Source organism: Microtus oregoni, unplaced genomic scaffold (genome assembly GCF_018167655.1).
Source record: "Microtus oregoni isolate MIOR12 unplaced genomic scaffold, Mior012 000015F_ref0000493, whole genome shotgun sequence".
Classification (NCBI taxonomy): domain Eukaryota; kingdom Metazoa; phylum Chordata; class Mammalia; order Rodentia; family Cricetidae; genus Microtus; species Microtus oregoni.
Window position 1 is genome coordinate 15,456,764 of NW_024543074.1, and position 16,631 is coordinate 15,473,394.

Below are 16,631 nucleotides of genomic sequence, written 5' to 3' on the forward strand. Positions count from 1 at the left end.
GTGGAAAGCCCTTCCTGGGTTGTCACATACAAATCACAGATTTAACAGCAATGGCACACACAGCTGAGCAGCAACACTGTGACCAAATGTTGCCTTACACTGCCTTCTTCATCATTGCCTTCACTAACTTCTCTAGGGAGAGTGTCTTCCATCATTAGAGTCCCCATGCATTTCCTCAGCGAGAAGGATGCCTATGCAGATTGGGACAATTTTTGGCCTTTTAATTATTTTCCTGTGTATATCTTTTGAGGCATGGTTTTTCTTCACACCCTGGCAGTCCTGGAACTCTCCTGTAGACTAAGATGACCAGCCTTATTCGAAGAACTGGAATGAAAAGCATGAGTCACATCCCTGGCTTAGGGACACATTTTTAAAGCACTGTTTTGCCATTGTCTTCTTCAACGGCCAATCCCTTTCCCAGAATTTCATTATTATTTTTGTTAAGTTATCTAAAGACGTATTTTCCATTTTTTAACAGAATGAAAGAATATTATCACCTACAAAACGTGAACTATCATGGCACCAAAGTCCATTTACTATGACAGGCAGTCTCAAACATGAGTTAGGACAATCCTCGAAAAGTAAAGTATCTAATTCTATGTTTAAAATTTCAGAGGCAAACTGATCACTACAGTTTAACTTTGGTACACTGTCCCTAAGACTTTAGCAAGAGCCTTCTCTAAGTCCCTTACTGTCTTGGTTGTCAGATAATAATCGCTGGGGTATCTTATTCTCGAGCTTGAATCATATAGAGACACTGCCCTATGACCCAAGTACGTTATCTTTATCGCAACACCTATTTTCCCAGTGAAGCCGCCAAGATTTACCAGCTTCTGCTTTAAAGTCAGTGCAGTTTGTTTACAATCGTTCTTTAACTTAGGGCCCAGGTCCCTCAGAACGGAGCTGTCGCCTTCCAGCTCCTCCTCTCCCCGGACAAAGCTGTGCAGGGTCAGGAGACTGTCCTGGGAAATATGAAGCACATCCAAGATGACTTCCTGCTTCTTCTGTAAGCCCAGACTCAAAGCCAAGCTCTCAGAGATGATCAGCGTTCCTTGACGAAGTGAGCCCAGCTCTGTCTGAAGGAACTGCTTATATCGTTCATGTTCTGAGCACAGCTCCATGCGGAGGCCTTCTGGAGAGCATGGCACCTTTCTAGCCAGCACTAGAAAAATAAATAAACATACCAAATTATAAAACAAAAATGTCATGAATGTCCTGTATGAGCTATCACCAAGCAGCTGGTAAGTCCCACACTTTGCATCACAACCCAGAAGGTGAACACACAAGACACCAAACGATTATTCAAGAACAGAAGGGAGGCAGTGCAAGGGGGACTTAGAAACTCAGACTCTGCAAAGAGAGAGATTTGGAAGCAGCTGAACACTCACATTCCTGTCTTTTCCATAACATGGTGCATCAGGAGCCTGCTCTGGTACTCAATGAACGAGAAGAGTCAGGGGAGCAAAGGACAGACCTAGTGCTGAAGACAGAAAAGTCAGGCATCAGGAAGCACCAAAGAGGTGATGAGACAGGAGGAAAGCGAGGAGACACAGGACGGCTCCACAGAGCAAAGGAGAGAGTAGAGCACATTCCCAGAGTTCCAGGGATGGGGAGAGGATGGATACCTCAGAAGACAACACGAGGTAGGCTAGACTTCCCTGTGAGCACAGACTGGCAATCACGGCCTTAGGGTAAATCCAAGTCCTTGAAAACCAGTTTCCAGTACAGGAGTTTGAAGAGACACTGTCACCTTCTACCTGTCAGGTTGACATTGGAGAGGAAGTCCATTTTGTCTGTCCTTCTATGTCAGAATGTTACATGTAGCCAGATGCTATCTATAGTGTGTGTGTGTGTGTGTGTGTGTGTGTGTGTGTGTTCTGGTGCTGGCAGGGTGGTATGGGGTGGTTAATGTTTGAGACAAAGTTATTCTAGTGACCTGAAAGGGACCTGACAGCAAATATCAATCCCAGTGCAGGAAGCCTGGAGGCAGATTTCAGCACAGAAACCTATTGAGGCAAGGAGGCCTGAACACAGTCACAGCAACCAACCTAGGAACCCACAGTGTCACTACCTGGAAGGCGGGCATTATGTTGCTGGGCTTCTGGAATGTCAATAGCAAAGCAGCTACAGAGACATGGTGGTGGGCTGCTTGATTGAAGGGTCTGTTTGTATTTTTGCTTGAAGAAACCTGAGAAGACAGAAAAGGTAATTTTAAATTTCTCGCCAGTCATACTATTCACTAACTAGTTCAATGTGTTTTAACAGGCCAGGTTGAACTGTGTTTTCCTAAGAGAAAACGGGGTTAGATATTGAGGTTAGATTTTGAGGTCAAATGCAATTTGCAAAATTAAGCTTTGATGATAGTGAAGTTCTCAACAGTACACTTACAGAACACATAACTGCAAAAAACGCACTAATAGTTCCTGAATGTGTTAACAACTAAGTGGGTCTGTTTTACTTTGTTTTAAGTGAAATTTAGACAACATCCCATAGACCATGCTGGTGCAAACCCACTACGTGGACCTTGGGCTGCAAGTGCGCCACCACGCCCAGTTTATGAGTTTACAAACCAGAGCGATTGAAGCCAGGGCTTCTGGATGCTAGGCCAGCACTCTGTCACCTCAGAAATGTCCCCAGGTTTGGTTTCTTTTTAAAGCTGGTAAATCCAGAAGGAATGAAGGCTGGGAGAGGAGTGGGTTTGTGCAGAGGTGGGGAAGCTTGCACTGTGAGACTGCAGAAGTTTCCGGTGCTCATGTCAGCTGGGCATCCCTAGTCTAAGGGAGTTAAAATGCCAACATTTTTTCCTTCTGAGAAAAATTCAGGGTTCTATTTTGTATACAAATGTGAGAAAGAGGAAGTTTTAAGATAAAGGCACAAATGGCAATAAAGAGGCAAAAAACAAAAAAGCAAAGGAGCAGATTAGATAGTGGGGTTTCTGAACCGAACACAGGTTACCATAGGACCCGGGGTAATGGAGACAATCTATGGTGGGCGAGCGCATCACAATGTTCAAGCAAAGGGACATTCTCATCACATTGCTTGGTTTTCTAATGCATTTGTCACTGTCCGTGATGGATGAGGGACACAGAAAGTTGACTCTGAGAAATGGAATCAGTGCAGTGGGAGCCTGGGGTGGGCTCCAGAAGCCTTCGCAGTAGGAGGGATTTAGACAGACAAGCTGGCTATAGGCTGAGAGAGGCAAGGAGAACTCAATAGGCAACTCTGGGTGGATGCGCAGAAATTCAGGAAGTACACAGGACAGGGTCCCTGAGAGGCTCTGCTGATCAGCTTTCTGATGGAAACGGGCGTGACAGTGAGGCTAGGACTGGAGAAATTTTCAGGATTCTGTTGCAAGAAGTTGGGCTGTGTCTTGCCCATGGCCTGAGTCTTGGCAGGGATCTCAGCTTAACCTACTGTTGGAGGTGGCAAGACCCTTGAAGGGAATTATGGGGCCTGGCCCCCTCTCCTCTTCCTGCTTCAGTCCTGGCCACTGGAGCAGCAGGTTGTGTCACACTTGGTTATTGTGAAATAGCTCATAGCCTTACTGAAAGCAGCTAACATACTTTCCATAGGGCATCTAAGTGGACAGAAAAACAGGAGATTGTGAGCTCTGGATAGTATCTAGTAGAGATCAGTAAGTGAGGAGTTTGGTGTTGCCCAGGTCCAAGAGAGCAATCTTTCAACCCCCTGAGCCAATTAGAAAGTGATTGCTAATCCCTCTTCCCCAACCTGGTGTGGCTTCCATCTGGAGCTTGACCCATTCCTCTGAGGTAAATCTCTTCACACAGTTGTCTTCCACGCGCCAGGATTCGGGCTCTTCAGCGAACACAGCACAGCAGAATCTCTCCACTCTGAGTGCACACACATATTTGCACGCGGCTCCTGGTCTGTGGACTGGGATGAATTTGCATGTGTACTTTATCTTCTCCTGCTTCTCCTCACAGAAGTGACCCACAGGCAGCTCTTGTATGCATGCCTCTATTTCAGTCTCTAGATCCTCAAGATCTGCTTTCTCTGCTTCAAAACCAATTATTTGTTCTTTTTCCAAATCTAAACCAATGAACAAATATCCCCCATCGGTGTTTGCAAATGCAGAAACAGTTTTAGGGAGAATCTCCAGAATTTTTTCTTTAGGGGACATTTTAACTTCTGCATGTTTGGATTTAGTGAAACAGAATGTCTCCTCCAGGGTCAACTTTTCTCTGTTAAAAAACGTGGCAAGGCATTTATCAGAGTCACATGATGCAGGCAAGCTCTCTTTTGAACATGATCTCCCTTCAGAGTCCTTCTTGGCTCTGAGGAACTGCACGGCGTCAGGACCTTTCAGTTCATTTGAAGTTGACAAATTTCTTACATAGAAATTGGTTTTCAAGGTGAGGACTCGCTGACCAGAGATATCCGGGACCCACGGTTTCACAAAAATTAAAAATTCCCCTTTGTTCTGCATGTAGTCTCGGTATTTCTGAGGAAATAGAACAATTTTAAGAAAAGAATCTTCCAAATCCAGTCCTACTCCATCTCTGCTGAAGCTGTAATTTGAATTCATAATGTGAGCCTTGACCACGCCCCCTCCAGAATTCAGCAGAGTGCACACAGCCTGTGAGATACTGTGGGCCTCTCTCCTTCTCAGCTGTGGATCTTTCATTGTCCTCCTAATCTCCTCTCCCTGTGTGATTTCTCCTACATACAGAACCAGTTCGGCATAGTCCGTCTCCTGGTCAACGCTGATGCCCATTTTCGGAGCGCTTGCTCTCTTTCCGGGATGAAATCCTTTCCTGTAAAACAGATGGGGCCATTAGAGCAGGAGCCAACCAGTGAGAGCCGGCTCTGCTTTACAGAGCACAGCACAGCCGCCTGAGCTGCTCTGGGTGAAGGTCGGACCCCATGTTTTGTTTATGGGTTGTTTGACAAATTTTGAACAGACTACAATAACTTGTGAAGTTGTTAAATTTTTGCATTGGTGGTCGTGATTACATATGATCCTCTTCTAGTCGTTTTAAACTAATAAACTTCTTTGTGTATATTCATCATTCGTGGCCCTGTGTTATATAAGGGACATTTAGAAATTTTAGTCTATTTATTTTACTACTTTCTGTGTATGTGTTTTTTGCCTGCATGTATGTATGTGCCCCACAGGTGTGCCTGGTGCCCATGGAGGTCAGAAAAGTGTGTTGGATTCCTCAGGATTGAAGTTGGTGGTTGTGAGCCCCCATATATCTGCCCCGTGTCCTCTGTAAGAACAAGTGCTCTTAAGCACCGAGCCAGCTCTCCAGACCCTAGAGGACATGTAACCTAGGTGAATGCTGCACACTGAGTATATTCTCCTGTCTGACCTTTTTTGATGTCCCCTTTAGCCCCTTAAATAATTTCACCTCTTCTTTCTTGTCTTATACACACTCATGATTTTATGGGTGTGTAATCTATAAACTCTAGGAAGCACAACCGAGAGGAAATGTCTGAGATTTGTCTCTCTCGGACTGGCTTGATTCACTGAGTGTGAGTATGTCCCATGGTCTCCACTCCCCAGAGTGGTTGGGATGACACTCAGGGCTTCGCATTTGTGAGGTGAGCATTTTCCTTGGGGACACACCACAGCATTCCTTTAATGCAGGGGTTCCCCACTCTCCAGCTCCCTCCTGGTGTGATTTCTAGGCTCTGGGGTCTTGATTTTCTCTTTTCATTTTCTCAGGACTTTTGTTTCTAATCCTGTGAAGTCTTCTTTGTGCCGTTGCTTAGGAGTGCTCTGCTCTGTCCTAGGACTCTGAGCTTCTGACTTTCCTTCTGGGCTGCTTCCTAGTTTCTTCCCACCATGACAAACCAGTTAATACACATACCTTGAGTTTTTCAAACGTCCTGATCTGGCAGGCAGGCTTCTCTGGAGAACATTTCCCGAGAGTTGACCAGAGGACTCTGTGAGTGTCTGTGGATTCACATCTTTCACCGACATTGGGCTCTTTGCAGGCATTGTTTCTTTCAATAACTTCTCAACCGCTTTTTGACACTTTCTGCTTTCTGGGGACAAAAACTGTGTCAGTCTTCGTGATAGCAATCCACATAATACTGGGCTCTGGGTTTTTTGTTTGTTTATTTGTCTGTTTTCAGTGCCTCATGTAGGTTATTTGATCACATTGTGAACCCCGAAATTGCATTACTTACTGGAAAAACCTGTTTCTCGTTGTGACATGACTCAGCCCTAGCACACACCTTTAATCCAAGAGTTTTCTGCTTGAATCTTGTAAACAGGAATAAATAAAATCAACCATAGTTCAAGAGGTGGAGCAAGCAACCCGTTGATAAGGAAAAAAAATCCATAGATAGTAAGAGGGAGTCCAGAGGATGAAGGAAGAGAGAGACGCACAGGAAGTAGCAGGGAAGGACATTCATTTGGAGGAGTTTTAATTGACAGTGTAGAAAACTCCTTTTTTGAGATGCTGCTAGAGGAGGAAGCAGTTGGGTGCTTCCTCTGCCTCTCTAAGCTAGTAGATTTTCACCCCAGCATCTGACTCCCAAGTCTGTATTTGTAAAATTGAATGATTAGTTAAAAACAGCAGCGCCTTTTGATGCTCCCTGGCTTAGTGGTTTCATTGGTTTTTTTTTTTCTTCAGTTTACAGGTTTGTTTTCCTGTCTACTCAGTCTAGTATTGGGCATTTCCAAATATTTTTAAAAATTCAATTAGTGTAGTCTTGAAAACTGTTTGGTTCCTTCATGATTCATTTAATTAGTAGATTTATATTTTAAAGTGACATACTGGTCTCCGTCTTTCCTTAGAGTAGTTCTCAGAATCCCGGCCAGGGCAACTCCACTGTACAATGGAGCTTCTCTTCCCTGCTCTACGTGACAGATGACAGGGGCACACAATTACACAATATCCTTCCACACCAGAACAGTACTCCTGATGTCAGCAGATTCCAACAGGGGTGGAACATGGCTTAGTGGTTTAGAGCACTGACTGCTCTTCCAGAGGACCCATGTTCAATTCCCACTATGCACAGATGATGTGGGATTCCCCTCTGTATGCTGTGAAGATTTTTTTATTACCATTGGTTAATAAAAAAAAAAAACTGCTTTGGGCCTATGGCAGGGCAGGAGGGAGCAAGGCTGGAATTCCAAGCAGAGAGAGAGGAGAAAAGAAGGCCAAGTCAGGGAGATGCCATGTAGCTGTCAAAGGAGACAGATGTCAGAGCTTTATCTGGTAAGCCACAGCCTTGTGCCAATACACAGAATAATAGAAATGGGTTACTTTAAGATGTACGAGTTAGTTAATAAGAAGCCCAAGCTAACAGGCCAAGCAGTGTTTTAATTAATATAGTTTCTGTGTGATTATTTTGGGTTGGAGCGGCTGGGAAATGAACTGAGCAGCCTCAGTCTACACACGTGGTATCTAATACATGTGGTGCAAACAAATGCATGTAGGCAAAACACCAATACATATAAAAATAGTTTAAAAGTTGTTTTAAACACAACTTTCCCTTGATGATTATATACTTGAATTACTACTACACTCAACCTTGGCCTGAAGAGCTTCCCTCTACAGTGGTCAGTGGTTAATACAGAGACTCATCACTGCTCAAATGTTGGGAAGAATTGGCTACTGAGTTCCCTTCCTTAAATGGAACAAACATATGGCCCGCCCTGTCAAGCTCGGGGACCAGTGTGGAAGATGACACACGAAGAATGTCGGGGCTGAGAGCTGGAGGCTGGAGAAACGGGTCGTGTTGAAGAGAACTTGCTGTTCTTCTAGAGGACTCAGATTTGCTTCACTGCCCTGAGTGGCAGCGCACAACCATCTGCAGCCCCAGGACCAGGGATAAGGATCCTCTCCTGACCTCTGTGTACACACACCCACCCCCCTCCCCACACATATGAACATAACAATAAATAAATCCATTAATATACTGTAAAAGCAAGAGGGCGAGGTGGAATATGAAGAAATGCTGTCTTCAGGACATGACGAGGACTCTGTACTCATGAACTCCCCATATTGTCAGTACAGGCACCAGACCAAGCCAACAAAGTCACACCGTGTCCAACAGGCAGCACTCACTGGACTCAGGGGGTCACAAATGATTAATTAATTAATAAGAGAGAGAAGATAAGGCAGGAAAGTGTTAGGAATGGAGAAGGGGAGGAAGGGTGCATATGATCAGGATACAGTGTTACACACATGAAATTATCCAAGAATAAAGAAAAGATGTTCTATTAAAAACAACAAAATAAAAAACCACAGCAGTTACTCTCCTGGGTATAAAACCTAAAGAATCTACGTCTCTAAGTCATGCAGTTACACACACACACACACACACACACACACACACACACACACACGTGCGTCACCTTCCTCCGCACAGCAGCCGAGCTGCTGAATCAAAGATTCTGTCAGCAGGTGCGTGCATGGGGAACACATGGCTGGCGATGCACAATCCAGACAACCACATCCTCACTCTGTACTGAGGGTTTATTCAGCCATAGCGATGAATACAATGCATCGTTGCAGGAAAATGGATGGAGCTGAGGAGTGTGATAAGTGATGTGATACAGAAAGACAGACATCACGTGTTTACTCCCACATGCAGAATAAAGCCTCTAAAAGGTATTAAAGTACTAGGGTGGGAACAGGAGCAGGAGGGGAGGGGGAGAAGAGAGAGTAAAGAGGGGTTCCCATGACCAAAGGACATCTCATGGGTGACAATGTCAGAGTGAAGCCCCCTTATTCAGTAAAATGAATACCAATCAATAAGAAAGAGGCTCCCGTGAAGGAAAAACATCACCACCACCAACAAATCAATTTTCTCAGCCTAAATTTTTGTATGAGGTGTTTTGAACTGCAGCTGCTTTGCTGTACTGACGCTAGGGGGCACTCTCACACAAAATGACAGCGAAGACAGCCTTGGACAAGAGGAGCTGCAGAGCTGTGGGAGGATAAGGTGGGGCACTTCAGTGTCTTGGCCAATGGCCTGTCCCTGTTGTGAGCTAACCCCACTGAGCTCATCTGACTTCAGGGAACCGAGCTTGCAGGAGTCACTTGTGCTGTTCTTGCCAGCTTGGTGTGGATGCTCAGGATTCTTTTATGGGCTGTAGGTTTTTAGCTCTCTGAACATGTTTGAGTGTGCTTTGTGTGTGTATGATAGCTTAAATTTTTTGAATGTTTTTTTCCCCGTTATATATGTCTGTGAACCACTAATGTCCCTGGTAACTTTGGCAGTCAGACGATGACATAAGGACGTCTGACTTGGAGTTACAAATGGTTGTGAGCTGCCCTGTGGGTGGTAGGAACAGGTCTTCTAGAAGAGCAGCCAGTGCTCTGGATTGCTGAGCTATCCATCCTTGTCAGTCTTTCTCCATCCTTCCTTTCTTCTTTACTAACATAAATGCCGTGTATTCAGAGTGCAGAATACCCATATGAAATATGTACATATTATGAGATGGTTAAACTAAGTTAATTAACTTATGGATTATTTGATACAAATAGGATGACACTGTCATTTTTGTGTGAACAACACTAACCACCTACTTCTAGAGTAGGTCTGGTGGTGCATCCTATAATCCCAGTACCCAGGAGGCTGAGGCAGAAACTGCACAACTTCAAAGTCAAGCTTGGAATGCAGAGTGAGTTCACCGTCAGCCTGAGTAACTTTAGCGAAACTCCTTCTCCAAATAAAAAGTGATCAGAGGACTGGAGATAGAGCTCAAAAGCAGAGCATTTGCCCAGCATGTCCTCGGCCCTGCCTTCAGCCCTCTGTACCACAATACGATGTCTAATTTTGGTAGCTTTCCAGGTAGAACACACTACCGTTTGCTGTAGGCGCCCTGTTCTGCAATGCTCCTCTTACATAACAGACAATTGCTAGCCTTTCAGCATGCGAGCCCATTCCCTGCTCATTGCCACCCTAACTTCTCCTGTCATCTCAGTTTCTTTAGATTCCTTATGTAAGTGAATTCATACAGGATTCCCCCTTCTGTGCCTGGCTTATTATACAGAACATATTCAGGTTCTTCCATGTGTTCACAAGGGACTATATTTCCCTCCTTTTTAAGGCTCCATACCAGTCCGCTGTATGTGTACTACATATTCTGTGCTTCTCATCCATCCATGATTTCATATTTTGACTTTTTCAAAAATGCAGCAACAGCCAGGGACAGGCAACCCTTTGCCGTAACGATCTCACTTCCCTGGACAAGCCTAGTGGTGTCCCTCAGTAGTTGAGCTGCCACTGTGTTCTCCAAGTTATCCGCTCTAAGTCATACGCTCTCCCACGCTGTCCTGGGATCTCTTGACTCCACATCTCTGACATTTCTCTTTCATCTTTCTGATAACAGTCACTGCAGATTCAGGAGCTGAAGAGACAGGCTCCATAGATAAGAGCACCTGCTGCTCTTGCAGAAGACTCAAGTTTCCTACATGCACGTAAAATAAATTAGTCTTATAAAAAGTCAGGATGCTGAAGGATAGCTCAGCAGTTAAAGCACTGGCTGCTCCCCAGAGGACCTGGTTCAGTTCCTAGCACCCACGTGATGACTCACAGCCTTCTGTAACTCTGGTTCCAGGGAATCTGTCACCCTCTTTATCTCTACAGAGCAACATGCACACACATGGTGTACATACATACATGAAGACAATAAAAATACTAATAAAATAATTATAAAAGAGAACAATTATAATTATAATATAAATATAATAATAATTAAAATAATAAATTACCCAGTCATTGTGACAAGAATAAATCATATTTCACTGTTCCTCTTGTACCTCCTCAAAGATTATGACTTTAAATTGTTGTCAAGTGTCTCTTTGGCATTTGTGAATCTGCGTTGAATGTTTCCCTAGCCTCTATCCAGCTGTGGATTCCTGAACAGATGTGATCCTGGGGTTTCTCCTCTTTCAGCATCTGAGCTGTGGGGTCTGAAAATTATCTTTTTAGCCTGTTTTTAGCTGAAGTATATCTTTAGTGTGAATTCCAATTTCATTCTTCTCTGTGTAGAGATCTTTCATCAGTTTCTGGTTGTAGAGTTAGTTCTCTAAGAGGATGGGGCATCATTAAGGGACGCTGAGGATCTACACAGACCCCTCCTCCCCTGCCTCACCAGCCAGACTTGGACCAAGCATAATCCAGCACCTTAATCTTTCCCTATCCCTAAATAGAGAAAAGCATTTGCTCTCACCAAACTCCTGCAGCATCCAGGTCCCCAGAAGTCTGTGCTTTGGGAGAAGAGGCTGTGGAGATGCCAAGGATCCAAAGATTCTAGAAGAGACCAATTTATCCAGGATTTACAGGAAACAGTGGATTGTTGAAGCATCAACTCTTATTCATCCCGGAATAGACAGGACCTGCTCTTGGGGTGAGGACAGAAAGAGAAATACAATGAATCTGTAGGACGCTGGTGTGAACCTGGCTCACCCTACCTTGTGCTGGAATCTAGTTGCTTGAAGTTCTTTTTGTTCAAAAGAGGGAATTTCACGTTGTGCAGCCTCCTCCAGAGCAGGAGCCCTGCAAGGGTGAGAGTTCCTTCAGCGCCGAATGTGGCTTCATCTGGATAAATACTTAACCTCCATGAGTTCTGGATTAGTTTCGTTGTTATTGTTTATTTAGTGTTTCCACAGAGGGAATAAAGCAATTTTGTTCCTTTGTCTTCCTCCTCTCTCTGCCCAGAGTTACCCAAATTCTGGCCTCCAACTTTGTTCCCACCTCAGCCTCCCAACCACCCATGATTATGGGCACACCCATCACTCTGTTGTTATTTCTAGGGGAGAAGTCAATCTATTAGCATTTGACTTAAGCTTCTGCATCTATGATGTTCTTCTTAGCATCACTGTTGAAAAAATGCTGGTGTTAATTTTTCAGCAACTTCATGAAAGGAGGGGGAAGTGCTGGGTCGCAGCTCAACGGCAGAGATCTGCCCTGATGTGGGGACCATTCTGGATAGAACACTGTGCAGCACATCCATTACCCTACAGCTGAAGGAAGTACCATTTCATCGACATGATGAGCTTTCGTTCCCTCATGGGCGAGTTCATCATGGTTTGCCATCCTGGCAAAAATCAAAGTAGAAAGTTTGGAATTTTGTTTTGCCTTGCAGTCATTTTTCATTTACAATTAGTTTAAAAATAATGATTAACAGCTTCCGTCAAAACCCTGAAAACTGTAGCTTTTTAAAAAGTAGTGTTTTGATTCACATATGTGTGGGTACCACACATGGGACTGGTGCTCATGGAGTTCTGAAGAGGGATTCCCCGAAACTGAAGTTAGGGATGTTGGTGAGCCAGCATGCTGAAAACTAAACCCAGGTCCTCTGCAAGAGCAGCAAGTGCTCTGAACCTCAACACCATCCCAGTGCCTGTAAACTGCTCCTAATTTCATATTCATAATAATGCACCAGTACTTCTTAATATCATGACAGCTGAGATTGGACATGGCTTCCAGATGGTTAGAGTAATATATGTGAGGATTGGGTGTAATCATAACTGAGGCAGGAGAATACTAATCATCATATCACTAATTATTTATTTATATTTCATTTTTATTTATGTATTTTGAGATGGGATCTTTCTATGTCCACTTGGCTGGCCTCGACCCATCAGACTGGCCTCTAACTCACAGAGATCCACCTGCCCGTGCAGCCTGAGTACTGGAATTAAAGGCATGAGTCAACCCTCCTGGCCACAGCTATTGAATTTCTATAGGCCCAAGGGTTCTCTCATAAATATCCTGAAATCTACATGTAGATGTGGTGCAGGGGTATAAAAATTATACTGGAAGGTGGGAATCCTGAGAAGATACACAAAATAATTAAATCACAGAAAAGAAAAATAGAATCCTGAAGTCAAACAACATTGTGGGAAAGAAGTTTGTTTTGACTCCAGGAATCCAATTTAACTAAACCATGAGGATGCATCTGAATTCGTGACTCATTTTACAAGAAGGTAATATTATCTAAAACTGTAAAACCATAGAAACACTAGGGAAGTTTCTGGAAGCTGAATTACTAGGTCAAGTGATAAAACTACTTATATATTTTATATTCACCATTGGGTTTTCCCCAACAATTTTCTATTGGGCGGGTCTGTGCAGGCACGCTCAGCACCTAATAGGGTTCCATATCTATTATAAACCAGCACATTCCTCTATGTTCCCCAAGTACCCCGAGCAAGGAGGAAAACACTGTCCCAAGATGAGTTCAGACTGGCCATGCATTCAGATAGGTCCCAGGTAAAGAAAGCATTGAACACTCTGCTGAAAGTTCACAGTCAGGGTAAAGAAAGAAGTCTGGTCTCCCAGGAGATGAACAGTGAAGAAGCCAGAGGTGTGTGATCACTCAAATGTAGACTGAATGCCTAATCATGATGTTCATGTGATGTAACTGAGCTAGAAACACACAGGAAGTTGTGTGTTCTTACTGTGATGAGCATCCTGGTTCACGGGAGAACTAATGAGTGTGTGTTAGTGTGTGTTAGTGCCAGTCAGTGCCTATTTCTACACAGGAGGGCAGCCCCAGATGTCAGTCACTTTCCCTAATGCCCTGCCAGAGATCTTCATCTCCATCTAAAGAGCTGTCAGGAGCCAAGCATGGTGTAGGCCTTGGGAGCCTGCTGTGGGCATCCTGAGCTTGAGGCAGGCAGAACACACACTGTGAATCACAGGCCAGCCTGGGGTACACACCAAGACCCTGTCTGCCTCCCTCCCTTCTAAAATACTAAAACAAAACCACAACCAAACTACACTGGGTCTAAAGCGACTGTACCGCCGAGGAAGAAGCAGTTTCCTTTCTGCTCAGTTAATAGTTGCACTCCACCCTGTTCTCTGCACTCCTGAGCAGTCTCAGTTCCTCATTCCTTACCAGCCCCTCCTGTCCCGCACCCTCCTTACCAGGTCCTGTCCTAAGCCAGCACCCCTGTATGAAAAGGGAACAGAAGTCATATTTCACACCGAAGTGCAAAATGACAATGCCCCTGAGATTATTAAAACCCGAGGGTGCTACCATGCAGTCACATTGAGAGGAGTTGTGGGCTAGCCTGGGACAATGACTATCTCAGTTCAAGGGCCCGTTTATGAAAACTGACTATGGTTCATATCCACTACCTTCAGGCACATGGCTGTGACACCGTCCTTAAAAACCAAGGCAGACACCAGAGCTCACCAATTTCCAAGACTGATGTAGACCTCACTCAAGTCCTGGAGCCCTGGGTCTAATTTAACAGGTTTCCTTCTTAAATTGCAGCATTGAGTTTCGGGACATTCTCTCAAAAGAAAACTGGGGTTCAGGGTGTCCAGTCAGCTATCTTTGGAAGTAAAGAGAATGGCATTCAGATGTCCTTACTTTCCCCCAAATGCAGGTTGGTAGGAAAGCAGAGAAAGAGTGGCCAGGAGAGGAAGGACCTGCTTTCTGTGGAACAGAAGCAAACACCCAAGCCTAGACCACGCAGTCTCTTTCTCTCCTGGGTTGGCACTGTGCATTTCCCTTCGAAAAGCAAAGTTCCCATCTTCTAAATTACAAAGTTCCATAGGGGCTGATTTCTTTCTGGCTCTAAAGTGCTCCTCCCCTTCCGGGAACCATGTTTTCTTACCTTGCAACAGGGTCAGGTCTCCAGGAGAATAGGGAACCCTCAAGAGACTCTAGAGAGTCACACAAGCCTGCCATACAAGCCCCTCATTACCTCCCTATTCCTGCCTCACTAGTCAGTCACAGAATGAGCATAGTAGCTTCTCTCCCTGCAACTTAAAGCCCCCCCCCCCCCAGAGAGGAAGACATTTGCTCTCACCTCAGCTCCAGTCACTCCCAAGTCCTCAGCAGTCTGTGCTTTGACAGAAGAGTCTATGAAGATGCCAAGGAGTGGAGATTCCTACAAGGAAACCAGGTTGGGTTTACCTGAGAGGGATGGGTTGTGCTGGCAACTACAACACTCCACTTCCCCCAGGGGTCAGTAAGTTGACAGGCCCAGACATTGGGTGGGAAAAGGAAGAGAAAGACAGTGGGGTCATGGATGCTGCAATGGACCTGGCTCACTTACTCAGTGTCCTGGGAGCTGAGTTCCTTGAAGCCAGAGCAGTGGTAGGTTTCCAGTTGTTTCTCTTTCCAGAGATGAATGAAGAATACATTGGGTGGCTAAAAACCTCCCCTGATAAACCCTTAGACAGCAACTGGCTAATATATAACCAAGGTGAGGTTACTGGATGCCCTGAAGTGGACGAGTTTTATGAATTAACCTGTGCTGTCCTCTGGGACTTTGAGCATTGCGTCACTCCAGGAAGTATGACGGGGAACTGTCACGCTCTGTGTAATTCTCACTCAAATGGACGAAGACAAGAACAAGAACAAACTAAATGCAAACAAACGTGAAAGTGTGCGGAGAACACAGGGACCAGATGGAAGGAGAAGGGCAAAGGGAGGGTAGAGGTCCAGGGGAATTTGTTCCTATATAATAAATACTGGCATGAAAGAAATTCTAATTTAATTTAGAAAAGAAATGAACTGTTTGTGGTCTCTCAGCAGGAGCTCCAGAGCCACAAAGGGCAGGTGCTGGAGGGAGGGGAGGAGGAGAGCAGTGAGTGTCCTGGGGAGAAGGAAGGGGCCTGCAGAGGGCTTCTGTTAGCCCTTGGGTACCTGGCAGGAGCCCTCAGATAGAAACCTGGCCAGCCCAGCATCCTATGGCCACTAAGTCACTCTATTGTCTGTGTGCCCTATGCCACCCCTTCCCCCAGATGTTACCTCTCTCTTCTTTCCCTTGCTCCTCTGAAGAGGCAGGCAGGTAGGCCTTTGTGTCCCTCACTCTCTATCTCTGTCTCTCTGCCTGTCACCCTGTTTCTCTCCCCCCATTCATGTTGTCCCCTCCCCAACTCCCTCTTCTCTTTTGTCACACTTGTCCCCAGCGGCTGGTCTCTCCCCTTATCCCCACTTTCCTCCAATCCCTTTCTCCTAATAAAAAACTCCTCCTTGTGAGCTCCATCGCATGGTGTCTTTCTTATGCCACTTTTTGATCCTACTGCACGTACTGGCTTTGGGGGAGCCTAGGCAGTTTGGATGCTCACCTTACTAGACCTGGATGGCGGTGGGTGGTCCTTGGACTTCCCACACGTCAGGGAACCTTGATTGCTCTTCGAGCTGATGAGAGAGGGGGACTTGATAGGGGGAGGGGGAGGAAAATGGGAGGCAGTGGCGGGGAGGAGGCAGAAATCTTTAATAAATAAATAAATAAAATAAAAAAATTATAACATTGGCATCGTGTGAAGCTTGGTAGACTAGCCTGGCATTTTCTATTACCTACCAGCAATCTGAGGCATGTCCAGAGCATGCTGTAAAAGTGTCCCCAGTCACCAAGCAAAAACTGCCTTTCACTTCAAGTACTGCCGAGACCCTCTTCAGACTGTGGACAACAGGACACTGGGGAGTCGACTGCCTTGAGTTGTTGCCTAGACAAAGGCAGGCTGCTCCTCCATCAAATTCCTCGTCCCTGTTGGACCTTCTGTGACCTAGCAGGCCTAGACCTAACAGCAGAAGACCGATGTTGCCCTGAGACCTCTGCCCTCAACTATCATGGAGGACCCTGGGGAGTAGCTGTCTAGGTAGCCAACAAGTAAGCACCTCTCATTTTCAATCGCTCCACTCAGGTAAACATTACACTTCTCAGAACACTGAT

At 45.2% G+C, this 16,631-nt stretch overlaps 1 protein-coding gene across 2 annotated transcripts; it reads right to left on the reverse strand.

Annotated features, from left to right (window-relative positions):
- Window positions 1–567: 567 nt before the first annotated feature.
- LOC121456868 (schlafen family member 12-like) lies at window positions 568–15,078 on the reverse strand. 2 transcript variants are annotated; one of them, XM_041665376.1, is made up of 8 exons: window positions 15,006–15,078; window positions 14,757–14,837; window positions 11,403–11,487; window positions 11,162–11,241; window positions 5,835–6,012; window positions 3,730–4,775; window positions 2,072–2,188; window positions 568–1,162 (listed from the first exon to the last, which is right to left on the reverse strand). In XM_041665376.1, exons 4-8 carry the CDS (start codon window positions 11,175–11,177, stop codon window positions 636–638), a joined length of 1,884 nt encoding a protein of 627 aa, XP_041521310.1. In that variant the 5' UTR covers window positions 11,178–11,241; window positions 11,403–11,487; window positions 14,757–14,837; window positions 15,006–15,078; the 3' UTR covers window positions 568–635. The 2 variants fall into 2 exon arrangements, with proteins under 2 accessions (XP_041521310.1, XP_041521311.1); XM_041665377.1 differs by lacking the exons at window positions 11,403–11,487; window positions 14,757–14,837; window positions 15,006–15,078 and having other exon boundaries at window positions 11,162–11,316.
- Window positions 15,079–16,631: the final 1,553 nt, after the last annotated feature.